General features: G+C 35.8%; 4 protein-coding genes and 1 pseudogene across 4 annotated transcripts; 3 read left to right on the top strand and 2 right to left on the bottom strand.

Moving 5' to 3' along the window:
* Positions 1-328: 328 nt before the first annotated feature.
* LOC142632813 (carotenoid 9,10(9',10')-cleavage dioxygenase 1-like) lies at positions 329-2,398 on the top strand (annotated as a pseudogene).
* Positions 2,399-4,167: 1,769 nt separating this feature from the next.
* Positions 4,168-6,679, top strand: LOC142630893 (pentatricopeptide repeat-containing protein At3g47530). The gene has a single exon (XM_075804951.1). It carries the CDS (start codon positions 4,235-4,237, stop codon positions 6,125-6,127), a length of 1,893 nt encoding a protein of 630 aa, XP_075661066.1. The 5' UTR covers positions 4,168-4,234; the 3' UTR covers positions 6,128-6,679.
* Positions 6,680-7,723: 1,044 nt separating this feature from the next.
* LOC142631534 (malate dehydrogenase, chloroplastic) lies at positions 7,724-11,214 on the bottom strand. Its single transcript, XM_075805703.1, has 2 exons — positions 11,081-11,214; positions 7,724-9,314 (listed from the first exon to the last, which is right to left on the bottom strand). Exon 2 carries the CDS (start codon positions 9,304-9,306, stop codon positions 8,068-8,070), a length of 1,239 nt encoding a protein of 412 aa, XP_075661818.1. The 5' UTR covers positions 9,307-9,314; positions 11,081-11,214; the 3' UTR covers positions 7,724-8,067.
* Positions 11,215-16,430: 5,216 nt separating this feature from the next.
* Positions 16,431-18,625, bottom strand: LOC142631144 (geranylgeranyl diphosphate reductase, chloroplastic). The gene is made up of 2 exons (XM_075805236.1): positions 17,837-18,625; positions 16,431-17,358 (listed from the first exon to the last, which is right to left on the bottom strand). The coding sequence occupies exons 1-2, from the start codon at positions 18,533-18,535 to the stop codon at positions 16,657-16,659; spliced, it is 1,401 nt and encodes a 466-aa protein (XP_075661351.1). The 5' UTR covers positions 18,536-18,625; the 3' UTR covers positions 16,431-16,656.
* Positions 18,626-22,967: 4,342 nt separating this feature from the next.
* LOC142631711 (GDSL esterase/lipase At1g74460) lies at positions 22,968-24,999 on the top strand. The gene is made up of 5 exons (XM_075805996.1): positions 22,968-23,281; positions 23,540-23,670; positions 23,784-24,023; positions 24,117-24,366; positions 24,494-24,999. The coding sequence occupies exons 1-5, from the start codon at positions 23,047-23,049 to the stop codon at positions 24,802-24,804; spliced, it is 1,167 nt and encodes a 388-aa protein (XP_075662111.1). The 5' UTR covers positions 22,968-23,046; the 3' UTR covers positions 24,805-24,999.
* The last annotated feature ends 2,897 nt before the right edge of the window (positions 25,000-27,896 follow it).

Below are 27,896 nucleotides of genomic sequence, written 5' to 3'. Positions count from 1 at the left end.
TCCTTCTTTTACGATCCCTTGGCAAGCTCAGCTGTTTCTGTATTACTGAAGGGGAAAGAAAATTTGATTTTAGTTTGCTTATATCATTTCCTATTTTGATGATGTTTATTACATTTATCTAGTGTTATATTCTGGTTAGTTTTGGTGAATTGTGTGTCTGTGTGTTTGGTGGAGAGCACTTGATTGTTTCTAACCATCCTGCTAGTTTTATATTAGTATATTATACTTGGATATGTTCTGATATTCTGTTCTGTGTTTTAAGCCTTACCACTTTTTATTAATCTTTTAAAGCAAGAAGGGATTTAGGTGATATCTTGAACTTTGCAGTATGGTTCACGGTTTGCGCATCAAAAATGGGAAAGCAACCTATGTCTCCCACTATGTAAGGACATCTAAGCTTAAACATGAAGAGTATTTTGGAGGTGCTAAATTTTGAAGGTATGCCAGTAAGCTATAAGGTTCGTTTGTTCTTTTGTTCTCTTTTCTAGTATGTTCATTTAGTGCTTCATGTCATTAGGATTTTTCCCCTGTTTAGTGACATCTTTTGCCTGTGCATATGAAATTTTGTGCTAATGTGGTGATGAAAGACAAGTTTGTGATAAGGTAATTGATGATTGTAGAATTAAAAATATCAAAAGCAGATAAATCATCTGTCGTATATTTTTACTTTGGTGGTTACATTACAGTGTGTTGTGTCTTTTTTATTTATAAAAAATTTCATGTTCAGCTTGGAGGTCTCAAAAGGTTATTTGGATTACTCATGGGGATCATGAAAATGCTGATAGAAAAATTGAAAGTATTAGATGTTTCATATGGAACTGGCACTGGTAAATGAGTCTAGTGTTCAACTTTTTTGCTGAATTTAAAAGACATCTGCTGGGATTGTGCTCATAGTTTCCTTTAGTACATTTCAAAAGCATTATTTTATGTATTATTCTGTTTTGGATTTTACTAAATCTTAATGTTGAATGGGCTCTTCTGCGTTGGGTACTAGTGTATGTATAGGTCTTTTATCAGTTGTATCCCTAAACATTAAGGTGCAGGTACACTGGTATACTAGGCAATTTTATTTTTTATTTTTTATTTTTATAATTTTCCATTGCTAAGATGCACACCATATAGGACTTGAACATAGCACCTTACCCATCACCCATTTTATGAGTGGGGTGGAGGTGTCAATTAACCCAAAGGTCATTGGCAACTATTGGTGATATATAACGGAATGTCCCATAAGTCTAAGATATTAGGATAGGGTGATCACTGAACCATTATTCTTACATTCCCCATCAAGTGTGAGCCCAAACTTCCCCTTGCATGAAAGTGCCAGGTGCATTTGATAGCCTAAAAGGCATTACTAGCCATTTGTATTGAGTATATAAGTTTTTCCCTATTTTTCATCTGTGTCCAGGTAATACTGCTCTCATATATCACCATGGGAAACTTCTAGCACTTCAAGAGGCAAATTAATCTTTTAAGCTTGTCTTCTTTTGTTTTTACTTCTGAAAATAAAAGGGCTAGAGTGGGGGGCAGTTAGTTTGTGTCTGCTTCCCTTGATCAGATAGCCTAATGGTGAGGTATGTCTATATATGTGCTTTCTATGGTGGGGCAAAAAGCAATTATAGTGCAATGTCATATATAGACTCTTTCAAATAATTCTTGCTTCAACGTAGAATTGCGTTTGTTCTCACTGCATTACTTAGATGTCCTTAAAAGTTTTAGAGCATGAAGATTTCCAAACTCTTGGCATGCTGGATTATGATTAGAGATTGACACATTCTTTTACTGCTCATCCTAAAATTGACCCATTCACTGCAAAAGACATCCTTAGTTAGCCATTGTAATGGAAGAGTTCCTTTTAACTTACAGAATACTTCCATGCAGGCGAGATGTTTACATTTTGCTATTCAAATACACCACTGTATATTACTTACAGAGTAATTTCCAACGATGGTTCCATGCATGAACCTGTACTAACCAATATTAGACCTCATCATGATGCATGCTTTCGCCATTAGTGAGAACTAATGCAACTTTCATGGATCTTCTGTTGTGTTTCAGAACAAAGTTATTGTAATTGTAAAGTTGTTGCTCCTACAAATTTAACATAATTCAGAAAATTCCATGGACAGAACGGTTCTTTATTGAACATCATATCAATCACATCACATGCAGCCTGGAATGATTGTTTAAAATTTGATTTCCAGGATATGGTAAGGAAAACAAGCTGGTTTACAAATTTGATGCAACAAAAGAAACCCGCTTTGGTGTACTTCCTCGGTATGCAAAGTGTGAGCTGCAAATCAGGCAGTTTGAGCTTCGAAGTTGCTTCATCTTCCATAATGGTGTGCTTATTGACAGAGACAGGGATAAAGATAAACCCAAAATGACTGCATCTTAAGGGTCTGCCATAAACAGGAGCATTTCAACTCATCAAGCTTCGGTATTCTCAATTCACAATGGCAACGTTATGAGCCTATGTATTAAAAAGCAACGACATCATTTTTGAATATGGCATTTAACTCAATCTCATCAGAAGCAAATCCCTGCTTCTGTATTTAATCAACATATTCAACATATATATGTTAGAATTGTATTACTGCTCGTGTGTAATTGTAAGTTGTTAGAGTTGTTAGCTAGCCATTAGGTTGTTAGTAGTTCAATTTTACTGCCAAAGGTTTGCTACGGTGCTTAAATCTGCTCTATAGAGCCCCTGTAATGTAATTTAGTGTGTAATGCATTTGCATTTTCTAATTTTCATTCAGTCACGATCTCTCTCCTTCATTACAATTCTCTTTTCCTAGAATTTTCCCATGGTATCACACCCTTTGACCATGGCAACCATGTCTTCCTCTTCCACAACCAGCAAAACAAATTCACAATCCACCAACACAGCCTTTCCACAATCTCAAACATCATTGATACTTCCATGATTCCGTCCAATATGTCAAACCAAATGTCAATCAAACTGGATCACAACAACTATATCCCATGGAAGCACCAACTTGTTACTATTCTTGAAGCCTATTCACTGATCGAACACATTGATGGTTCAATGCCACAACTGAGTCAATTTCTCCTTGAAATTCAAGGAAATCCAACTTCGACAGTGAATAGAGAGTTCCAAACCTAGAAAATCAAGGATAAAGCACTCCTTTCCTTCATTAATTCTGCACTAATGCCACCAGTGTTTTCACTAGTTGTTGGCATCACTAATGCTTGCAAAGTCTGGAACATGTTAGAGCAAAGATTCACTTCAACCTCAAGAGCCCAACATTCTAAATCTGAAACTTGAGTTGCAGAGTTTGAAGGAAATGAAAATGTGAATGGCTTCTTCAGAGGTGGCCATGATCACCACAAATACTGCCCCCTGGTGGTCTACCATGCCAAATGGCTAGTTCCCTAGGCTCACACTGCGATCTATCTTGCCTTGAACCCAATTTCCATCATCCTAGAATGTTGAATTTCTCGTCATTACTTAGGTCTTCCATTTTCTTTTATTGAGGTGCTCATTTGATGTTTTTTACGTGCCCTCTAATCTTTCTTTACTTTTCTTTTCTTTTCTTTTTCTGTTTTTTTTTATAGAAATAATAGGATTTGAACTTATGATATCCACTCTACGGTGATAGCTCTCTCTATTTGATGACATGAGTTTGCCTAGTGAACTAACTACAATTTATACCCTTTGGCCTTTCTTTTGCTTCATGGAAGAAATAAATACAAATAATTATTCTTTTTACAAAAGTAAAATATCACAAAGGTGGGGTGAGAATGAGATCATAACTCCTTATCCTCAAATCCATACAAAAGAACACTGCGGGTCTTTGATCTCTTCTTTTCTTGCTAGCTGTGTTGGAAGCACAGCCATGATCGTAGCTGCTCTGATATCATGAATAGTCTGCAATCATTGCCTGAGCCCTTGAAGTTGAAGAAGAAGCAAGTGAAAACAGAGAAGAAGGCTGGTAAGAAATAAAAGAACAGAGGAAAACAACATAGAAAGGGAAAGAATTTATTAGAGAAAATGTCTGTCATTGATTGAATGAAAAGAATCAGTTTTAGATACAAGGCTGCTATATATTTATACATACAATCTTAGCACAGCAGAGCTAGAGTATTTAGCAGTTAGCAAATGTACAACGTGCATCTAGTATGACTGTTTTTACTATTGTAACAAAAATACTGTGACACAAATAATGGTATAAAAGAGCATGAATGAAAGTGAAAACAAACTCAGCAAATGGCAGCAATTCCACACCGTCGCTCTCTCACCACGCTTGCATTTCACACCTCTCAACAACACCAACTGAAAAGCACAGCAATACCAATACCAATCCCAATCCCAAAAGAGCACCAACAAGCAAAGTATTCAAAACCCATCACAGAAACTCAATCCCAAAGACAAAAGCAACTGCTTTCTCTCATAAAAACATGCACCCAAAAGACCCATTTCCTCCAAATCCATGCCCACCTCGTCTATACAAATCTTCTTCTAGACCCCACCATATCTCTCAACTTCTTGTCCCGCGTGGCACTCTTTACCACACGAGATTTAAACTATTCCCGCCAGTTCTTTTCTCAAATCCCAAACCCATTGGCTTCTCACTACAACACTATGATTAGAGCCTACTCTATAAGCAATTCACCTTTGGAGGGGTTTTATATGTATCGAGAAATGAAAAGGCAAGGCTTGCCCGTCAACCCGATGTCGTCTTCGTTTGCTATCAAGTCTTGTATCAAAGTTTCTACATTGTTAGGGGGAGTTCAGGTTCATGCTAGGATTTTGAGAGATGGACATCAATCAGATAGCCAATTGCTCACTACTTTGATGGGTTTCTATTCGTGTTGTGAGAAGTGTGATGAGGCATGTAGAGTGTTTGATGAAATGTCTGAGAGAGATACTGTTGCTTGGAATGTGTTGATTTCTTGCTGTCTTCATAATAATAGGACCCGGGATGCGTTGGGTGTGTTTGATATTATGCAGAGTGAAAGTAATGGGTGTGAACCCGATGATGTTACGTGTTTACTTCTTTTGCAAGCGTGTGCCCACTTGAATGCATTGGAATTCGGTGAAAGGATTCATAGTTACATTGATGAGCGTGGTTACGGTGATGCTGCCAAGTTGCGTAATTCTCTTGTAGCAATGTACTCGCGTTGTGGGTGCTTGGATAAGGCTTATGAGGTGTTCAAGGGAATGCAAAATAAGAATGTGGTTTCATGGAGTGCAATGATTTCTGGTTTAGCAATGAATGGACATGGTAGAGAAGCTATTGAAGCCTTTTGGGAGATGCAGAAGATGGGTGTTCCGCCTGATGATCAGACCTTTACAGGAGTTCTGTCTGCATGCAGTCATTGTGGGTTGGTTGATGAGGGAATGATGTTTTTTGATTGTATGAGCAAAGAGTTTGGGATAGTGCCTAATATTCATCATTATGGATGCATGGTTGATCTCTTGGGTCGTGCTGGTTTGCTTGAACAGGCCTATCGGCTTATAATGTCAATGGGAGTCAAGCCGGATTCAACAATGTGGAGGACCTTACTTGGGGCTTGTAGAATTCACGGCCATGTTACCCTTGGGGAACAAGTGATTGAGCATTTGATTGAACGTAAGGCTCAAGAAGCTGGGGATTATGCTTTGTTGCTGAACATTTATTCTTCGGCTGGCAACTGGGAGAAGGTACTGGAAGTGAGGAAGTTTATGAAGGAGAAAGCAATAGAAACCACACCTGGCTGTAGCACAATTGTATTGAAAGGTGTAGTACATGAGTTCATTGTGGACGATGTTTCACATCCTCGAAAAGATGAGATTTATGCAATGCTGGATGAGATTAATCAGCAGCTGAAGATTGCTGGTTATGTTGCAGAAATTTCATCTGAATTGCACAATTTGGGTGCTGAAGAAAAAGGGAATGCTCTCTCTTATCACAGTGAGAAATTGGCTATTGCTTTTGGAGTTCTTGCAACTCCGCCAGGCACAACAATAAGGGTGGCCAAAAATCTTCGAACCTGTGTTGATTGCCACAATTTTGCAAAGTTTCTCTCAGGGGTTTATAACCGAGTGGTTATTGTTAGAGATCGTGCTCGGTTTCATCATTTCAAAGAAGGACGCTGCTCCTGCAATGACTATTGGTAAAACTATTTGTGGTCTGAGGAACACATGCGCAAACCTACAGTAAGTTAAGCAACTGGGTTTGCTAGAGATTCATTCGAGGGCAGGCTTGTGTATTACACTAGTCCCCTTGTGTGAGTTTGGGGCAGAGAAGGAGTTCTGTTTGCCCAGGCCACTTATGTCATGTCACAGAAGGATTCATTTTCAACTTTCAACCCAATCTGTTGAATGGCTGCTTCCATCACTAAATTCATGAAATGTGTGTTATCTCATTCTGCTACATGACAGGTTGCAGCCTTGTTTCTAATAGCACTTCTCATTTTGGATTGCAAATGTTGAACAGAAGATCCCATTTCTTAAAGCTGGCCCGACCTCCCTTTGTGATGATGTCCCCATAACTTTGAACATCTTACACATACTATTTCAACAGCAATTTCCCTAGCAAAGAAATTTGAACTTATCAAAGGTTCACTGATGTCTTAAACCTTGAAATTCTGAATTTCTAAATTTTGTGCTGATGTCATTGATATGAATGATTTGTTCTTATTCTTTGAGTCAAAATAAATTATTACACAAGGAGTTGGCCATTGCATGCCTCCTAAGCAGTCTTATATTAAAGTACCAAGGAAATAGCTGCAATTTTAGGCTAACTGAGTGGTACAGTTTGTTAGAGATATGGGTTAAAGGCCCAAAACCTTTGTAACATCTTGCTTTTAGTTGTACTAGCAATCCTAACTGTACTACATGTATTGTGATTCTCTGATTAGTCTATTATATATACTTTTCACTAGCTATTTTGTGATGCACAAAGCGCTATAGTAAAGTTGTAGTCATTTAGGCTTTTTCACTGTGAAGGGAAGCTGCTAAGGCCAAACGATGTTGGTCCCTTGTGTTGTTTACTTATTTCTCTCTTACCTTCTCTTTAATTCTGACTAATATTTTCATATTTTAACAAGGTTATAGGGAGTGCAGCAAACATGAAAGAATAGGCAGAGACTACAAACAATGTTACAATAGCGTAGAATTCAGCATGTGTTACACAACGAAATCCATGAACCTTCTGTTTGATCCCAAGAATGAATCATTATAATCCCAGAGCTCTTGACAATTTGTACGAAAGCCTTCTAGAGTTGGTCAGTTTCATTCCAAAAGATGAGCCGGTGGTCAAATCCAAGTTCACCCTTTGGAGGGGAGCCAAAGGCATTTGATAATTTATACAAAAGCCTTGCCATAACAAAATAGCAAAATATTCAAGCATATCACATGTGCCAGTGAGGAACTAAGGATATATTTTTCACTTAACCGTAAAATGTGCACCCACCCTAACCTCTAATATGGCAAAGCTCGGTTTAACGGAAAGGAAAATTAATTGCAAAAATCACCCTCTGCTGAGCAATGATGAATCTTCAAAACATATTAATCATAGACCGTTATTATGCTCCATCCATTCTTGCATATTAAATGCTTCGAATTAGGATGTTATATCCTTCATTACTAATCACATACACTTCTTATACCAATCCATCACAATTTGTATATATAGAGCTGAAAAGGATACAACGATGGAGCTGAAAACAGTAAAGAGTTCTTAAACAAAAGCTAAATTTAACTTCTTTGAAATGAATACAAGCACTGTGATTTGCCACATCACCAACTATTTGAATTTCTTTGCTGATAGATCTCTACTGGTGATCAATATAATGCAGCAGGCATGTTATTCCAAAACTGTCAATTACTACCTGCTCCAAATAAGAATGATTATATTCTTTGAATCTACAACACCAAGATGCGAAACCTTGAACTTTCTTACTGAAAGGCTTTGACATAGTGAAAAGAAACAAAAATTTTTCATTCTACAAAACTGAGTACTGACCCAATTATAAATCGGCAAAAAATAACCAGACAATGTCACATCTCTCTAAAGCATATGATGTAATGAGGTAACGACTTCAAACACTTGAAATTTATGCAGCCACTGCTTGCTTATTAGCAAATGCAATTCCCTTCTCGATGCTGGACTTCAATTCCGGCTTAAGGGCTTCCAGAGCCTTCTGCTCATATTCAGTCAACCCTTGGAGGTCAGAGGTAATGAAAGCTTCAACCCCTTTCTTTCCAATCTTAATCCTTGATGCAAAGTATGGAAGCTCAGTCAGATCTGACTGAACATATGAGCACTCGTATACATCCCCATCTCCGTCAAGTGCACGAAGTGATGACTCTACAAATCTAGCTGCTGCATATGCCATTGATAATGTAGCAGATCCAGTACCTGCTTTTGCCTCCACGACTTCTGTCCCAGCATTTTGGATCCTAACAGTTAGCTCTTGAACTTCTTCATCAGTAAAGCTAACTGAGGGTTTTGTCTTCGAAAGCAGAGGTAGAATAGTTATCCCGGCATGCCCTCCCACAACTGGGACATCAACATCAATCAGCTTTAAGTTCTTCTTCTGAGCAACAAAAGTGTTAGCCCTCACGACATCCAGTGTAGAGACACCAAAGAGCTTCTTTGGATCAAAAACACCCTTCTGCTTCAGAATTTCCGCTGCAATTGGCACTGTTGAGTTCACTGGATTGCTAATAATGTGAATGAAGGCGTCAGGGCAGTTATCAGCAACAGCCTCAATCAAGTTCTTAACTATGCCAGCATTGATGTTGAAGAGGTCATCACGAGTCATACCAGGCTTTCTTGGAACTCCAGCAGGTATAACAACAACATCTACACCTTTCAAAGCACTGCCTAATTCAGAAGCTCCGGTGAAATCCAGAACTTGCGAAGGAGTGTTGCAGTGACTGAGATCAGCGGCAACTCCCTTAACATTTGCTATATCATAGAGGTGCAAGGCAGAAACTAATGGGGACATCTTGATAAGAAGTGCCAGGGGCTGACCTATACCTCCAGCAGCTCCAAGAATTGCCACTTTGAATGCTGCCTGGGGCTGCAGGTGATACTGGTAACTCTGATTTTCTTTTTGGGCTTTCAGAGCAATAGATCCTCGAAGAGCAGCACTAGTTTCCTTGCCCAAGAAGGATGAATCTGACTCACAACTCACAGATGTCGCAGCCTTAAGGCCACTGAAACTCTTTAGGTAGTTCTGGGAATTGAACCTCACACCAAAAGGCTTTGATTGAGAAAGTGAGCCCACTTTGCAGCCAAAGGAGACATTTGTTCCAATTGAAAAGGTAGCTGCTGATGTTGCCGCCATTTCACACACTGTAAAACAGAAAGAATATCAGAGCCTTATCCATTAGCAATAAGTCAGATCACTTCATCACTCAAGCTTAAAAACTATTCCATTTTGCTTAGACAGATCTAATCTAAAAGACTATAACTTTTGATAAGTAACAAATCTAATCAAAAACTTAAGGCTCAAATGAAAGAACTTTGTATTCCACAAAACTACAGCCAATATTTTTGTAGTTCCTGCCCATAAATTTTTTCAATGAGTGTCAAAACCACCAATTTGTAATGCAAACATAACAATCAAAACTACAAATATTAAATGTAGCAACTCCAGAGAGGCAGAGCCAATGTATTCCGAGTTGAGAGTTCACTCAAGAAAACTTAACAAAATGATAAGTCCAGCTCCAGATAACTTACAAGTGGATTAGGTTCACAAGAAAGCTTTAAGAAGTAATACAAATTTTCAAACTCAGAATATTTTCGGTTCAAATAGAAATTAGACAACATAGCAAAATAACAAACATTATGCTATCAATATGGGCCAGCAATCTTCATGATCAACAATTATACAAGAGAAAATTGTTAGTATGTACGCATAATGCCTGTTGGTATTATTACTCTAGGAAGTAGAGCTTTAGTAATAAAGGTTCTGATAAATAGAGTTGTAACTGAAAAGCTCTTTAGTGTTTCGAGTGTCCGGTAAATTACAGTGAATAGTGAATTAAATTTCTGGAAAGCTATTTAGCAAGCGGAAAATTATTGTGTACTCCCGGAATACTATAAATGCGTACTCTCTCCTCTCACATAAATGGTGGATTCCACTAATTAAATTCATGATAAGACCTACCATTTATGTGAGAAGGAGGAGTACGCATTTATAGTACTTCGAGAGTACCTAATAATTTTCCCAAGCAAAATTGTCGACGTTTGGAAATTTCAGCTAAAAGAGCTATAACCTACTTTTCAACCCCTCCAACCAAACAAGCCCATAAACTCCAAGTCATAGCCAAAAAATTCTATTTGCTCCAGAATTTCAGAGCCGGATGACATATCCAATATTAGTGTTTGCTTAAAAAAGATCAGCAAAAGACACTACAACCTCAATGCAATCCTAATATACCATATAAAAGAAGAGACCCCATCACTAAAATAATTGTAGAAATTAGTCAAATTACATCAAAGTTGAAATGGGTCTCCAAAAAAATACCCCAAACCCAAGAAATATATTTCTTCATCGATGCCTTCTTCATTTTAAAAAACAAATCAACCCCAAAACCCAAATTAGATTCTTGCTTTCTAAATCCGAAAAAAAAAAAAAAAAAATCAATCATATAAAATTCATCACTGTTCAGTTGGCATATTCACACTCCTACTTTCTCTACACTACTTAACTAGCAACCTCAAAAGTTTTTCAAAACAAAATCAACATGAACAACAAAGCCTTAGTCCCAAGACCACGGCGTCGGCTATGAATCCTTAACAGTCTATTCTTCTCCCTCATTCTATCCCATCCAAAAGTGTTTTCAAAAGCACAAAACTTTTGCTTTCAAAAACAAGAAATCGACTTCAGAAAAACGCAACTAACATGCCCAGATCCAGAAATAGTGAGATACTCAAACCTACAACAGATCTATTCATATCACAAATACCCCATATGAAATAAACTATAAAGTTTGTAGCTTTACACTTAACAAATCAAAAAAATTATAAAAACTAAAACTTTGGAAATGAAATGACAGGAATCGGAAATTTCCAGAAATTGAGAGACACAGAGAATAGTCAGAATATGTGCGTACCTTAAGATCTCAGACTCAAAGAGGGTTCTGAGACTTATGAAAATGGTTTGGGGTTTATAAGACACTTTTTTTTATGTGAGTGAAAATGAAATGAGAGTAGAGATATTTTTATTAGACACTTTTTTTTCTTTTTATGTTTGTTTGTTTGCTTGGAAACTCCGCCTAGGATCTTCGAATGAATCACCAACTTTTTCAACAACCACGATTGACTGATTTTTATTTGGGAACACGACATACATTTTTGGAACACTTTGGCATCAAATTTTAAGGAATTATGCTAGGATCATCGAATTAAGTATTATAATTTTGTGTCACAATCTGTCATATGACGAGTTATAATTGATAAAAAGTACATTAATAGATTCTATAAAACTTATTTTTACAAATCACAACTTACAATGTTGCGAGTCATGACACAAAATTGTGCCTAATTCAGTAGTCTAAGCACTACTCAATTTTAAATGGCTGTTGAATAAAAGAAATATTTTAAACAGTTCATTCAAATCAGAAATTTAGAACTTTCTAAAAAAAAATTAGAAATTTAGAACAAGTAATAATTTACTGTTTTTTAGTTTTAAGTTTCTTTTGTGTGTCCAGAGTGGACCGCCGAAATGTGAGGAAATCGAATCTACCAAAAATGTTCGTTTCCCTTTTGGTGCGTCCTGGCCGCCGCTTTTTGACGGCTGTGATTCAATCTTTCTGTCTTCTTCTTTTGGCAGTTCAATTTTTGTTTTAATTTTTTTAAAACTAGTTTAACGGCTGTGATTTATTCTTAAAAAGACAGATCAATGGAAGTAGATAAGTTTTTCAATTTTTGTTTTCTTGGAAAGAAAATCTCATTTTAATCTATGTTTGTATTTTTTTTAAGGATAGTTTTTTGTTCTTACTTTGAGATTCATAGAATTAAGAGAGTTAGTTTGGAGTCATGTTACCTACTAATTTATAAATATAATTGTTACAATTAAGGCAAGAAAGGAATCATCAAACCTGTCAAAAATTTTGTAGTTCAACTTACACATTATAGTGTATTAAATGAAAACGTGTTCAAATTGTCCTATTATAATTATTTAATTATAAAAATAAAATAAAAAAATATTATGGAACTTTTTTTAAAAAATAGTTTTAACCTATGACGTTCACCCTTGATAATAGTTCTTTATCATCAAACTAAGACACTTATCGATTTTTAGTGTAGGCAGGAATCAAGGGCGGCTCCACTTGGAGCTCAAGGTTCAAATGAACCCCCTACATTGAACCCAAAAAAAAAAATTATTATAATTTTTTTTCCCTATTTTGACACTTAAAATAAAAATTTGAACACCCTAACGTTTAGCCCAACTAAAATAAACTTAAATAATCATCTTAACCATATCTTGACATTTTTAAACATAAAGAAAAATCTCAATAACAAATCAATTTGATCTAAAATTTGGGGAAACAAATTTTAATTAGCCTAACAAAAAAAAAGTAGAATTTGCTAATCTTAAACCTTAGAAAAAGCTTCTTTAGATCTTAAGAAATTTTAAATAAATCAATCAAATGAAAAATTAGTGGATGAATTATTGCTTGAATACATACATTGAAACAGATGTAGCTAGTAGGATTGATAATGAAGATATCATGCAACAATTACAAAATACAAAACATCGTAGAAGAAAACTGTAAAACTTTATGTAATACAGATTTTTTTTTTGGTGATGTCAATATATTTAATCTATTTTTTGTTAAAAATTTTGTATAATTTATGTTTCTTATTGAACCCCTTAGAAAATAATCCTGGAGCCGCCACTAGCAAAGATTAAACTTCAAATCTCTTATTCAACTATCAGAAATTTTACTAATTGAGTTAACTGGAACCCGCACACTATGGAACCTTTTAAGATTGCAAAATAAGTCGAAGGATGACGAGTGAATTCTTATAAACCATAGTGAGACACTTTTTGAGAATAGATTATGCCCAAATTAATTCATAACTAAAATCAAGCCTCCCTGTATACTCTTTTGTTCCACTTCCACATGTAACAAACAAGTATGAAATAAATATTATTCTACAATTTCCATCACACTGATTAGCCTCTCTCCTCTAAAAGATTTAAAGCCAAAGGGCAGGAGAAGGGGGGTTTGGAAAGAAAGAAAAACAAAACAAAAAAACAAATTTCGTTTCTAAGTGTGTTACAAGCTAAGCAGTACTTAACTCTACCTTATTAAGAAAATTTGGATCTTGTCTACTCATGAATCTGCAATCTTCCTTCATCTCTTTTTTCTTACTCATTGCTTTTTTACACTTGTCAACGCTTATATATCTAAGTATAAGAATAGTTGGAAGCACATATTGTGGTAAGCGACTGGAAATTTCATTGAAGAAGTAAAAACTAAATGGTGCTTCTTCTTTTTTTTCTTTTTTTTGCTGAGAAAAATGGGTGCATTTTTAAAACTTATTGACCCATTGTTTTAATAAATTGATCCATTCCACATAGCCCATAATGCTCGTAAATGGACATTGTTGTTAGTGTTGCTTGGCTCTTGAGCACTACCTAGGGGTTTGGAAATTGGGGCACCATTTCTTTCTTTTATTTTTACATTGTTGTTAGTGGTGCTTGCCTCTTGAGCACTACCTAGGGGTTTGGGGCACCATTTCTTTCTCTTATTTTGTTCACTTTGGTTGGTGGATGAAAGTTGAGAGACACATCACAGTAAGAACTTCAACTCCAACTGAATTATGATGGACCTTCCAGACCGAATTGGCCACTTGTTGAAGAAGAAGACCTCATACTGTAACGACAAATAAGTGCAAGACAATAATTGAATTTTCTAGCTTTACCAAAGCAGTGTTGACTGTGCTGTATATATATAATAAGTGTTTGAGTTACAAATTACAAGAGGATAAAGTTACAGATAAAAGGAGTTTAAAATTAAATTTTTTTTAAAAAAATTAGTCTATCTTGAAATACAAAAGAATTCTATCTTTGACCGCTGTTTTTATCATAATTTTGGAATTCAAAGACTCCTCTTTATTAGAACTAGCTTGGATTCGTATTTTGGAGTTGTTGCTGATCTTCTTATCCTTAACACATACCAACCAAGACCACATGGAGGGGTGGACACACGGCAACTTTGATGATCAAGTCAGAAAATCAACCGAGAAGAAGAAGAGTGAAAAATGAAAGAGTTACAGTGCATAGAGCTTGCAATATTTACCTTTTTTTACTAAGTGAAATGGGTATTTAATTTAAACCGCATGGGAAATAGGTTTTTTTGGTAGTCAGCCATAGTTTTTTTGGACAATTTGTATTCATATTGGGTTGTAATCCTAGCCCCCTACAAAAATGAGTTTGGCATACCATTTTCAATAACTTACGCTCCATTTGTTTCAAAGTAAAATATTTTCAAATGTAAAATATTATACAAGTAAAAAATTTTACAGTAAAATATTTTTAGTAAAATATTTTCAAGTGTTTGGATTGTCTAGACACTTGAAAATGCAAGCACAAATCAGCCACCACCAATGCAAGTACAAATCAGACACTTGAAAATGCAAGCACAAATATGACACTTGAAAATGCAAGCACAAATACAAGCACTTTGGTAATAACCTTATTTTACCACAGTTGTTTTGAATCGAAAATGTGAAAGGTTCTTTCTGATTTAAAGCTCTACATCATATGTGAACGATAATGAACCGTGTCATAAGGTGTTTCATGTAACAGAACACATTGTCCTCCTGGTAGCATTTTTCAGTTCTTATAATCATTTAAGTAGTTCAGCTTCTCTGCATTGACATATGGGCTTGCCTTTAAGAACATTGGTCTACTTTCTTTACTGACAGATTGAACATTGCTCTATAAATTTGTTTGATGCATTGAACTGTGTTAAAATTGTTTTTGTGGCTTACAAAATGACTAATTGTTGTTAAGCTAAGAAATCAATCTGCAGATTAGAATGGTGTGACTGAAACCAATATTAGAGTCATAGCCCGTCTTGGGCTCAAGGCTCACCCAAAGATCTCAAGAAGGATGACAAATTTTAACTAAATTTGTTTTTTCTACTTTATTTTCAATAGATTTTATAAGATGAGCGTCCAATCAGCAAGTCTTGTTGCTACCTTCAAGCTATGGTTTGTCGGTGAAACACAAGAAAAAAACCTTCACCAATCACAAGAGATTATCCAACATTAGAATAAAAGCTAGCCCACTGATGTACAAATACTAAGAATCACATTAGTCCAGACAAATCATACATTGGGAACATCATATATACACTTATGAGTATGATGATATACATAAACAGCAAATTACATAAATCCCTACCTAGAAGTGGGTGCTTTATACACAGGTACAATATTGAACCGATGACCATCGGTCACCCAACACCATACCTAGCCACCAATCTAAAAATAAAATAAAAAAAACCCACCAACACCATACCCAGCCACCAAAACCCAAAACTAAACCCACCTACCAAACTCAAAACCAAACCCACTACAAACAACCCACTTATCCAGATCTAAGAAATGCGGCTTGAAAGAAATTAGGAATATGAGGAAGAGTGTAAAAGGGAGGACGATCTACACCGCCAACCTAGATTGACGATTTGTGCTGCCGACCCAGATTCACCACCTCACCACCTACCTAGATTGATGATCTGCACCACCTACTGCCTCATCGCTCACTAGTAGGAGTCCTAACTGCCAGAGAGAAAAGAAGAGAGAGGAGGGAGAACTTAAGAGTGAGAAGGTATAGTAGTCATGAGAGAGGAAGAGCGAAAACTAAGAGAAATTGAGGTGTGAGGAAGTGAAAGTATCGAGTAAGGAGGGAGAAGAGAAAATGTAAAATGTTTTACCAAAATTTTAAATGTAAAATATTTTACAAAAATTTGTCTAAGTTGATTTGGTTGGCTGAATATATTTTACTTTTGACTAAATATTTTACTGTAAAAAAAAATCGTAAAATGGAAAAATATTTTACATCAAAATAAACAACAGAGCGTTATTTGCTAAAAGATGAGACAAAAAGAATTGCCTTTAAAAAAAAAACTAGTTTATTTGGTAAAAAGTAAGACAAAATGTGGTTTAAGTAAAAGGTAGCAGACAAAATTTTGCTGCCAAACATATTAGACATGGTTGCAACGATTGAAAAAGGATTAACAAAACAGAGGCATAGCATAGACACCTTATCTATCATAAAAACTAAAATAGGCCCTGTTTATCAAAACAGAGCTGCCAATCAATATCATGCTGCCCTCTTTACTAAAACAGAGAGCTGCCACTGCCAGCCACCAACAGCATGCTTTTCTGGATACACATAAGAGCTAAACAAAAGCATAGATACAATAAGGTAACAGGCACTTGCAATTGATTAACATTAATAATATTCATGTTGCCTATAGGCTATAGGTCTATAGAACATAAAGGGCATTGCATTGATGCACTTTCTGTGTCACTATTACTACATAATTAATGAAACATCTCTGAAGTTAAACACGGAATGCAGCTTACTATCCTGGATGGCGGCAAAGAACTTGTTCTCATTCAAAAGTACGAAAGAATTAAATACATACATCGAACAAAAAATGCTCTCTCATACACTAAGCTTGTCCATCTCCTTCTTAAGTGCATTAGCCCTCACCAAGCTCCCAATTGTGTTCACAGCCAACTTCAAGTCCTGCAAAGGATTCCCAGGTGCCACTGTTTTGTACAAGTAGCTATCAAAGGTCATCTTCTGCACATACTCGTCCGCGCACATCTCAACAAATGCTTCCCTAGCCGGGTTTGACCTGTAGAACACCTTTTGCAACACATCCAAGACCTTGTAAGTTGGCCAGTAAGTCTTGTCCCACTTCTCCAAGTACTTCCTCAAATCCCTCTCATCTACCATCCTCTTCCCATTCTCTGACCCTTCAATGATTGCCTCAGCACACATCCTCCCACTCTTTGCTGCAAAATAGATACCTTCACCTGAGCATTTGGTCACGTACCCTGCTGCATCTCCTACCAATGCTACTCTTCCCAGCAACCTACGTGGCCGGGGGTGTTCTGGAATTGGGTGTGCCTCAACTCGGATAATTTTACCACCCAAAATCTTGTCCTTTGCTCTTTTCCTGGTTGCTAGTTGGAACTTCTTGATGTCTCCTTTGTGGGTCACCGTGCCAGTGCCAACAGCCACGTGATCACACTTGGGGAAGACCCAACCATAGAAGTCGGGCGAGACATCATCTCCAACATACATCTCCGCAAGGTCCTCATAATATGCCATTTTATCATCAGGGATTTTGATTCTCTCCTGCAATCAGAGAGACAAATCTTGAAATCAGGGCAGTATTACAATGTAAGTATTTGTATAGTAAGCAACAATTCCATTTCTGAAAATTGGGTCAAATTTGTGTCCATTTCTGAAAATCGGGTCAAATTTTGAGCCCCTTTTGAAACCTATATGTCTACTTTCCAATTAAACATGTTTCACTCATAAATTTGTTTAAGTGTAATTGATACTGTCATCTACTATTTGAGCAGCTTCTGAACCTGGATAAAACCGAACACAATTTAATTGATACATCCCAAATTTGATATGTTTTGGCATCAAACATATCTATAGACTATTAACGATAATGCACATGTTATAAGTATTTTCAACAATATTCAATTACTAGAAGTAATAATATATTGAAGCTGGGGCCACAATCATGTAGTAAAGTATATTATACCAAGCACATAATTGTAACATTACAAACCTGAATTATGTAAACTAAACATTAATTTACCTGAAACGCAATGGCGTAGTCATAATCACCAGCATCAATGGCCTTAGCGACACGAGAATTGGCCCCATCAGCACCAATCACAGCGTCCACCTCCAAAGTCCTCTTCTCCCCAACCCCACCAACCTTCCCATCGAACCCATTATAATGCAACACATAAGGCGAAACCCCATCTTTAGGCACATCCATCTTCAAAAACAGCCCATTGATAACCTCAGCACCATTAGTCTTAGCTCTTTCCCTCAAGTACGCGTCCAAAACCTCACGCCTCACCATGCCAATGTACTCATGGGGCTTCAATGTCTGCCCAATATCCACAGCCACGTTTGAGGGAGAGATCATCTTCATCTTGGTGACACGGCGGTCAATGATGTCCAATGGTAAATCAAACTCACCCACCATGCAAAGTGGGATAGCTCCACCACAGGGTTTGCAGTTGTCCATTTTGCGCTCTATGAGGTAAGTCTCTATGCCACCTTTGGCTAGAGTCTCAGCGGCTGCGCCACCAGCTGGGCCACCACCGATCACTGCCACTCTGAGGTTACGGTTGGTGAGTCTGGGGCTTGATTTGGAGGCCAAGACTTGGAATTTGAGCTTTCTGGGCGGTTTTGTTTGGGATTGGGAAGTGAAGAAGTAATGGGGTTTCTCTGTTGAGGCTTGTTGGCGGAGTCCCACAAAGGATTTGAGGGCAACGGAAGCCATTTTTGGTTGGAAGCTGAGCTGAGGGAACTGTGAGAGTTTTGAGTTTAGGACTGAAAGTCAGTGAGAGTTTAGGACAGTGCGTGTGATTTTTGTTTTTTGAAGGTGGATATGGTTTGGGATATAAGAAAATGTTGTACGTTGGATGTTGGGAATGGACGGTTGGGATTGGATGTGGATAATGGGGTAGATTTTCGGGTCTCTTTTGCTTTGGGTGTGACGGTTTTTTCGTTTGCGTTTATCAATAAGGTGGTTGAGTTTAAGCCACGTTTGTTTTGGTTTGGATTTTAGTAGGGGTACTTTGGGTATCCCACATGCAACCAATGAGATTTCCACACGTCATTTTTGGAGTTTCAACTTTCATACATTTGTCTTTGTGGTACTATTCTCAGTCTCACAATGACGTCCGTACAAGAGGGACCTATGAATCTGATGCGATGACAACCACGTTTAGTATGAGGTGAACAAATATCTAGATTTGCATCCTTTCCTTTCCTTTCCTTGAGATTTTCTTTACCTAAACAATATTGTTTTTGAAGGCTAGAAATGCAAAATTTAGGAGGGTGTTAGCCCATATCTTAAAAATTGGAAATTATTATTTGAAAATATGTATAGAAATATATGTGAGTAAAAAAGTGAATAGAAATACTTGTAATATTGTTTAAAAATTAAAAATTGTTGTTTAACAACATATACCAAAAACCCCCTTATTCTCTATAGTAAGTTTTAACACATTAAAACTTACTTTATCTATTTTACCACATCAATTTATAATACACTATATATCACATATTCTATTTAACATTCAACAAATTAACATAATATTATCAAACCATTAAAATAATATAAACAACAAACACAACCCATAAATCAAATCTGAACAGACATATACACTTAGATTAGGCTAAAGTGTAATTTTTATCTTGTACATATATTAAAAAAAAAAAATCAAAAATCATAACCACCACCATAATAGCCTTCAAACACAAAGATCACCAACCACTAGAGCTATCCAAATCTACCGCCCGCCTGCCCGGACCCGACCTGAAACCACCTGATCCGATGACTCTGGCGGTCGGACTCGGGTCCCGACTCCAAAAACCTAACGTCGACAAGTCAGGTTTTGGATCTCTTCCTCTAAAACCCGTGAAACCCAACCGACCTGAAGTCCATTAAAATCTAGCCATTTTTTCCAGATTTCGACCACTTTTTCACTTAAATCTGTTAATTTCTGGCACAATAAACACCGGATCTAGCGATATCTTTCCGCGTCTTGGCAAATTCCAGGGATTATCGGGTTCACTCGAAACCGACGACCTCCCTCGGCAACCAGGACCGATGAATCCGTTACTGTTATAGGTCAATTGCGGGTTGAAAAATCACCGACCCGATCTTGTACGGGTCAGTTGCAGGTTGGGCAAAAACCCGACCCGCTTGACCCATAGATAGCCCTACCAACCACCATACTTGAGCCATTGCCATTGCTAGAACTACCATAGCCAAGCCATAGCGACCACCCACACAAACCATAAAATCAAACCTAAAAAGACCCACAACTTAGCCCTCGCCACCAACAGCTCACCAACCACCACCAAAAATCAATTGAATTGAAGATATTATAGCTAAATTTATGTGTCTCATCAACTCAATGGCTAGGTTTCCCCACCACTGATCGACCTTGCCACAACTCATTGATCCACCATACTACAACCCACCGATCCACATCTAGAGAGAGGAAGAGAGATTGTGAGTGAGTGAGAAAGGAAGAGAGGAGAGGTTGTGAGTAAGAATGAGAGAGGAAGAGAGGCTGAGAGAGAATCAGACCAGAGAGAGAGAGAGAGAGAGAGAAAAGTAGAATAAAATACCCACATTTTTTTTACAATTTCCCTCTGTACCGTTCCAAATTTAGAATTGTATTGTCCATGAATGCCAAATTTTTTAGCATTTAGGATATATATTGTGAATGGTTTTTTGGTATTTGGTGTGCCAAATGCTTAAAATTTAGCATTTTTTAGCATTTGGCACATTTGATACCAATGCTCTAAGTTTCACAAATTTATTTAAGTGCTCTAATTTTATTTTTGTACATTTCAATTGTCTAAATTTTAAGTTTATTCAACTAAGGTCTCTTTTTTTACTTCCGTTAAACTTAAAAAAAAAATTCTAGAAAAGGATCTTCAATCATTAATTGGACTTTTTTTTAATTAAAACAATTTGAAGAAAGAAATTCAAAATTTGGACAATTAATTGTAACATTTAATAGAAGTTGATGGAGATTCCTTAATTGAATAAACTTGAAATTTAAATAACTAAAATAAACAAAAATAAATTTAAATGATTGAAATGAATTTTAGTGAAATATAGATCTTGAGTTATACATTTTGGGATTTTTTTTTTGAATGAACAAAAACTGGTAGGCAGGACAACCGAAGTGACTTCCCCACTTGAATGTTACCATAATAGTAATATCCTCCCAGCTTCCCTAGATTTCATTTCTTTACGTAACACTTACACATTTAAAAAAATTTGAATTGATGCACTTGCATTATTCTCATTAACTCTGTTGGGCTTCCTTTGATGCTTGTTGTTTCCATGGGTTCAATCTCTCTAATCAACTAACCCATTTCAATGGGCCCATCTCTTTCGTTTCATGCCTTTGACCTCCCTCCATTTCCTTTAAAATTCTTAAATTCTTCCAGCCTCAACTAGGTGATAGGATCCTTATAATTACCTTTGTAAGTGCTTCTTCATTTCGGTGTCCATCTCTGTTGGGCCGCTTGTGGTTTTTGCTTACGCATCTAACTATGTTATAGCAGTTCTGGGCATTCTTTTTTGTTGTGGCCCATTTAACCTTAGCAATATCCAAAGCCTGCTAGTCGTTCACAACAATTTCCTCTTCCTTGACCGTTAATCACCTCAAGCCCATTGGGCTAGTAGAATGTGAGAACTAGTTTCGTTTCTCTTATTAGACAAAGTAAAAGACTAGTAGAAGACTAGAAGGTTTTCAAGTTGACTGGTTTATCTTACAAGTTGCAATATTTTATTTTTTGGCTTTAAATATAAGTTTAAATTTCTGGAAGATTACAAATAACAAGTTTCCCAAATTCATTTCATTAAAACATGTTCTGGAAAGTTCGTTTTCATGCAAATCAGCAACCAAATGGGCCTTCACTAGAACAAGTTTCGTCATATATACGATAGGACAAAATTTAGTTACAAAATTAGTTGTAATCTTAGGTTACAAACTCACTCAATAAAATAAATATTATTGCATATTTTGAAAATCTAACTATTGAATTACATGTTCTTTACGCTCTTAATACACATGTCAATTTTTGTGTCAATCGGATATTATTTATTATATAATCTATAATCTTATATTTTATGCATAATTTTAAATTACAAAAACTTGCAATTTAAAAATTTATTGATAATATAGCTATTGATCTTTAATTTTCTTGAAATTTTGCAAACATGGAGGATATAAAAAGAAGATGAAATCTAACGATGAATTTGTCAAAATTCACTTTCAATAAAAAGATATTGAGTGAGTTTGTAACCTAAGGCTACAATCGATTTTGTGGCTAAATTTTGTCTTATAAGATTATTTCATTTCTCTTATTAAACAAAGTAAATACTAGTAGAAGACTAGAAGGTTTTCAAGTTGACTGGTTTATCTTACAAGTTGCAATATTTTATTTTTTGGCTTTAAATATAAGTTTAAATTTCTGGAAGATTACAAATAACAAGTTTCCCAAATTCATTTCATTAAAACATGTTCTGGAAAGTTCGTTTTCATGCAAATCAGCAACCAAATGGGCCTTCACTAGAACAAGTTTTGTCATATTTACAATATTAGATTATTTCATACGGTTGGGAATTCTTCAATTACACAGCTCACCGATATTTAAACCACAAAAGCAAGCTGCAAAATATGGGTACAAAATTTCCTTACCTATACAAACCGAGAATGTCCAACAAATTAAACAATATAATTGTTTTACAATTGTTACAAACATATATGGTTGCCCCCGACATTGTGAAAACGATACGCCTCTAAATTCTTCATGCACAACATTTAAGCTCCTATAGTAGGTGAACTCACAAAATCGAACATATTAGAGCACGCAAATATTGAAAATCTAAGCCTCACCCACTTTTTCTCCATGTGTATATTTCTTAATTTTCATTCCCACGCGCTCCTTAACCACATGAAACATTATGGTATTCCTCTAATATAAAATATTTGTACAAAATTTTATATTGTTTTTGGGTTTTTTGGACACATATTGTTGCAACAAAATCATGGTAGTTGAAGTAGGTTAGAATCGCCCACGGTTGGTTTATCAAACACATCCTCCATCTTTCTTACGTTGCTTCTCTACTAGGATTTTACGCTTCTCCATATGTTTAAAATCCCAACCCAAATCTTCTTAAATCGTATCCTAAAACCCCATCTCACTAAAACATAACTTGGAGCTAAGCATTGAGAAAAGAGCTGCAATTTATCAAACATGAACTTCTTGGTGGTACTAACAATATTTGTGACTATCCTAGGAATTGCCATTGATGGATGCAATTGCAAGACAGTGCAGTTCATATTTGGAGACTCCCTCTCAGACGTTGGAAACAACATGCACCTAAGCAGGAGCTTGGCTCAGGCAAGCTTGCCATGGTATGGTATTGATTTTGGCAATGGATTGCCTAATGGGAGGTTCTCTAATGGACGTACAGTGGCTGATATAATAGGTACATACTTTATGCACATGCTATCTCAACAATAGATCCATTTTATGTTGCAAATTAGATATTACAAATTTAAATGTGTATCTAGTGTTACGCCATTTAAAATTTTAAATGACATGACAGTCTGCATACAGTTAGATACAATAACTGAAATATTGTCTCTGAAATGAGGGTGATTGTTTCGTATCATTATGCCAAAAAAAATTGATATGCAAATAATTTGGTATTACATTATTACAACACTAACTTGTGCATATTCAGGTGACAGTACTGGTTTCCCAAGGCCACCAGCCTTTCTGGATCCATCTTTAACAGAAGACATAATATTGCAAAATGGAGTCAATTATGCCTCAGGAGGTGGTGGGATTCTGAATGAAACTGGCGGCCTATTTGTAAGTTGTAACCATTAACAATTCATACTCCTTGTGTAGTTGTCTTATCCCTCTTATCTCATGAGCAACAAAACATGATCCAAGATAGACTGAAATTTTTTGGTGTCTTGCAGATACAAAGGCTCTCTCTTTATAGGCAAATTGAGCTTTTTCAAGGGACAGTTGAACTGATTCAAGCCAAAATTGGAAAGCAGGCAGCAGACAAGTTCTTCCAAGAATCTACATATGTGGTTGCCTTAGGGAGCAATGATTTCATCAACAACTTTTTGATGCCAGTTTACGCGGATTCGTACACTTACAATGACCAGACTTTCATTGAGTATTTAATGGAGACACTCCAAGCACAACTTAAGGTTAATTAATTAACTAAAAATTGTCAATATTCTTCTTCTCTATCTTCCTTTAAATTTATTTTTAACTGGATTTTTTTTTTTTTTTGGGTATAGATTTTGCATGGCTTAGGAGCTCGGCAGCTGATGGTTTTTGGGCTAGGTCCAATGGGTTGCATTCCACTCCAAAGGGTCCTCAGTACAACTGGGAATTGTCAGGATAGAGCAAACAAACTGGCTCTCAGCTTCAATCAAGCTGCAAGCAAGCTTTTAGATGGTTTAACCAAAACACTTCCTAATGCAACTTACAGATTTGGAGATGCTTATGATGTTATCAATAACGTGATTACCAATCCACAAAAATATGGTACGTAGTTATATTGACATTGAAACATGTAAACTTATTTTTATGCACTTCTTTTGAGCTTGGTTATTATTTTTGTTTTTTTAGTATCTACGCATGTTAAACATTGCAATGAATTTGATGCTTGCAGGATTCAGTAACTCAAAAGATCCATGTTGCTCCTTTTACAATATTCGACCAGCTCTCACATGTATTCCTGCATCAACATTGTGCAAAGATAGAAGCAAGTATGTGTTTTGGGATGAGTATCACCCAACAGATAGTGCCAATGAGTTAGTTGCTAAACAGCTCATCAAGAAACTTGGATTTTTGGATGGTGGCGCACCCTCCCCAGTGCCTGCAGCTATTGCTCCTTCCCCAAAGTCTGCTCATGCTCATTCCCCAAAATCTGCTCATGCTCATTCCCCAACTTCTGCTATTGCCCCATCCCCAGAGGGATAGTATATAATCTAATTAAGCAATTGTTTCTGTTCAGCAAATGCTATTATTGTTGCTCCAATATCTATATGGAAGATTTTTCTTTGTAATTTCCAAGAGTTGGTCATGAAAATAAGTAATTAATGTTATGGTTTGTGTATTCAATAATATGTACTATTTTTTAAAACATTTTGCATAAAGAAGAATGATCACATGAAATATCTTAGAAACTCAATGAACCGATAATGTAGTGGATTGAACTTGGTATCTCCGAGTTTACGTCACGCCCCAGACCAATGAGTCCACCACCTAGGAATCCCATGGGTAATAATAGTCATATTTCGCTTAATTTGAATTGAAGTGTAACACTTTAGTTGGACATTAATCTATTGTTAAATATCAATTAAATAATCTTTATTTATTTCTTTATTATAAATTTTCACTTGATATTCATTCTTATTGTTTTTTTAGAAGTAAAATTTAATTAAAATTTCATATTTATATTTTACTAGCATATTCTTTCAAAATGATCATAATATGAATAATTCATTTAATCTTCTTGTAATAAAATCAAAGTAGAGTAGGATTTTATTAGTTTTAATCTGAAAAACTTTTTCTATAGACAAGATTGTAATGTAAATTGTCCACAAAATCCGAGCGATTAGGTTAGAGTTTCCTTAGTAATTAATATGTGATTGGGTGGATTTGGGTGCTTAACATATTTCAAATCCTGTACCTTAGTTCCAGACTAAAAAATATACTAGTACATTTGCAAATAAAATTCAAACTAGTTTGCAACTCCTTTAAAACCAAGTGGTGACTCCTCCTCTTTGCCTTAGCCCACATGGTATGCGGTGTACTCTGGTTCATGTGTCAAATGGGCTCTCACTTAGAAACTCAGCATGCTTCACAACTATTCATCATTGAAGACCCATGTAAAAATCAATGGAGCCTGAGTTGGGGCGATCACAGTTTCCACCTATTGATTTTAAAAAATTCTAGACGAATTTAATGAGGTGGAATGCAATAATTTTTTGTTCTTAGTGCTACCAAATGTTACTCAAAAGTTGAAGCAAATATCACGTGTTGGAGTCTAGTATCTTTCAATACTTTCAAACTCCGAGCTAAAAATTTCTCCAGCTAGGGAAGTGAATCAAGTGATGCAAGAAGTGTTACTACAATTTCATTTTAATTTAGTTTTGCTTAATTTTAGAAGTCAATAATATTTTTATTGGTCATTAGACTTTATTTTAGGTATTTTTAGTTAATTATGTTATTAGTATTTATTTAAATCCCTAGAGTTAAACAGCATCTGTGTAATTATGTTTTATTTCTTATTTTATATAAACATATAAAATACTAATTAATATGTCAATGATGAATAAAGTTTCTCTTTGAAAGTTTTTCAATAGTCTAGTATTATCTTCTCCTAAATTTTCTATTGGCTTAAGGTTGCAACTTTTTGCTTTAGTTTTTTAACTTATTTATTTATGTATAACTTTTTAAATCCTTACTTCTTTTAAAGTATAAATATAATCTAACCAACTTTTAACGAATAAGCAAATAATTTAAACAAAAATATTTTGTCCAATACTTTATGCTCCACCAACTACAGTGTGATGTGTTCAAATTTATTTATTTTAAAATTTAAATTTTTGTTAATTTGTAAGGAGAAAAAGAAAGCTACATATAACATAGTGTGATTAGTGGAGTATAAAGTAAAACTTTCTCTATCATAGCGAGAATAAAACATTTTTATTCATAAGCTTCCAGCAAAAAAACTACATCTAAATACACATTAATGATGACTTCAAGCAACACTAGATGCTGACTTCTAAGTTTTTTCTTGTTTTTAAATTTCAACTTTGCATCAGCTTTTGTTTTGTCCTGCAGCACAAAACTTCTTAGAACCATAGCTTTGTACTAAGTAACAGGATGAATTTTGTTAAGCTACAGAGCCTATCTCGCTTGATGGACTCACGTGCAGGAGTTTCCATTGAATTGCCAAATAGCTCCATTTTCCTAGATTTGACGTCTATCAATTGTTAGCCGATGAATCTCAATAGGGCAGTAATGGCATGGCAATTCAATTGAAGCTTCTTTGACACAGTCCTGATTCAAACACTAGCTAGCTACCTTAATAGCTGAAATGGGGTGGCACTTTGCTTCCTCATGCTACTTTTCCTACTTTTTGTAATGAGCCTTTATGGCGTGGATTGCTTCCATTGGTATGGAGATATATTAATGGAATTATAGTGGTTGTTCCACTACACTCAAGGATTTGTGTCCCTTTGAGCCTTTCTAATTGACCCAATTGTAAACTCTACATCTAACTCTAGACCTCGTAACATCAATGTATACTTTACTAGGGTTCTCTGCATTGTACTCAGCATACAATCAAAATGTAGCTGATTTTTCAACTGTCTTCAGTAAGCTGATTTTTCAAACAGCATGTGTACTTTTAGCCTATCCAAATTAAGCAAGTGCCTACATTGAAAGCTGATGTTCATTTGTTTGAGAGAGAGATTAGATTCCTAAACAAGTTTAGAAGTATAGTTAGGCCTTAGATTTTGCATCATCAGACAGAACGAAAGCTGTTTCTTTATTTTGGATTTCCTGCAGATCCCTTTCAGTATTGCATGATAAGAGGCAACATTAACACTAGAACATAATCATGAGGATTTTATATGCAACGAGCGATGGCCTTCCTTTTTCTTATCCTTCTAATACAATTGTGTTTTAGGCTTTGAAGAGGTGGTGATGATCTCTATGTATTTCATTCTCTTCTAGGATTTGGAATGTGAAAAATATAGAATACGGTAAGTTGAATTGCAAGGAGTAGCATGCATATGAGTTACTGCTCACTTGCTCAGCTTTGTTTTCCCTATTCCAATTTTTCCTCGCATGGAATTAGGCCTGTATAGCAACATTAAAGTACTCCATTGAACTAAGGTGATTGTCACATCGTCAATTGTAGCTGTTGGTTTTCTACTTTTGGGGTCATAGAACATGTTTCTGGTTTATGCATTAGGAAACTAAATCTTAAAACCAACCAATTTCTCTATAATGGATTCAATTACATAGTGCCACCTAAGATCTGACTCGATCTTTAGAAG

This window comes from Castanea sativa, chromosome 4, assembly GCF_040712315.1.
Source record: "Castanea sativa cultivar Marrone di Chiusa Pesio chromosome 4, ASM4071231v1".
NCBI lineage: Eukaryota > Viridiplantae > Streptophyta > Magnoliopsida > Fagales > Fagaceae > Castanea > Castanea sativa.
The sequence above is the reverse complement of the archived record's forward strand: the minus strand, read 5'-3'. Positions and strand labels throughout refer to the sequence as shown.

Coding starts and splice junctions, on each gene's coding strand:
- LOC142630893 (XM_075804951.1), top strand. CDS start 4,235: ATGGCAGCAATTCCACACCGTCGCTCTCTCACCACGCTTGCATTTCAC.
- LOC142631711 (XM_075805996.1), top strand. CDS start 23,047: ATGAACTTCTTGGTGGTACTAACAATATTTGTGACTATCCTAGGAATT. Junction 23,282..23,539: donor TACAGTGGCTGATATAATAG/GTACATACTTTA, acceptor GTGCATATTCAG/GTGACAGTACTGGTTTCCCA. Junction 24,367..24,493: donor TACCAATCCACAAAAATATG/GTACGTAGTTAT, acceptor TGATGCTTGCAG/GATTCAGTAACTCAAAAGAT.
- LOC142631144 (XM_075805236.1), bottom strand. CDS start 18,535: ATGGCTTCCGTTGCCCTCAAATCCTTTGTGGGACTCCGCCAACAAGCC. Junction 17,359..17,836: donor ACTACGCCATTGCGTTTCAG/GTAAATTAATGT, acceptor CTCTGATTGCAG/GAGAGAATCAAAATCCCTGA.
- LOC142631534 (XM_075805703.1), bottom strand. CDS start 9,306: ATGGCGGCAACATCAGCAGCTACCTTTTCAATTGGAACAAATGTCTCC.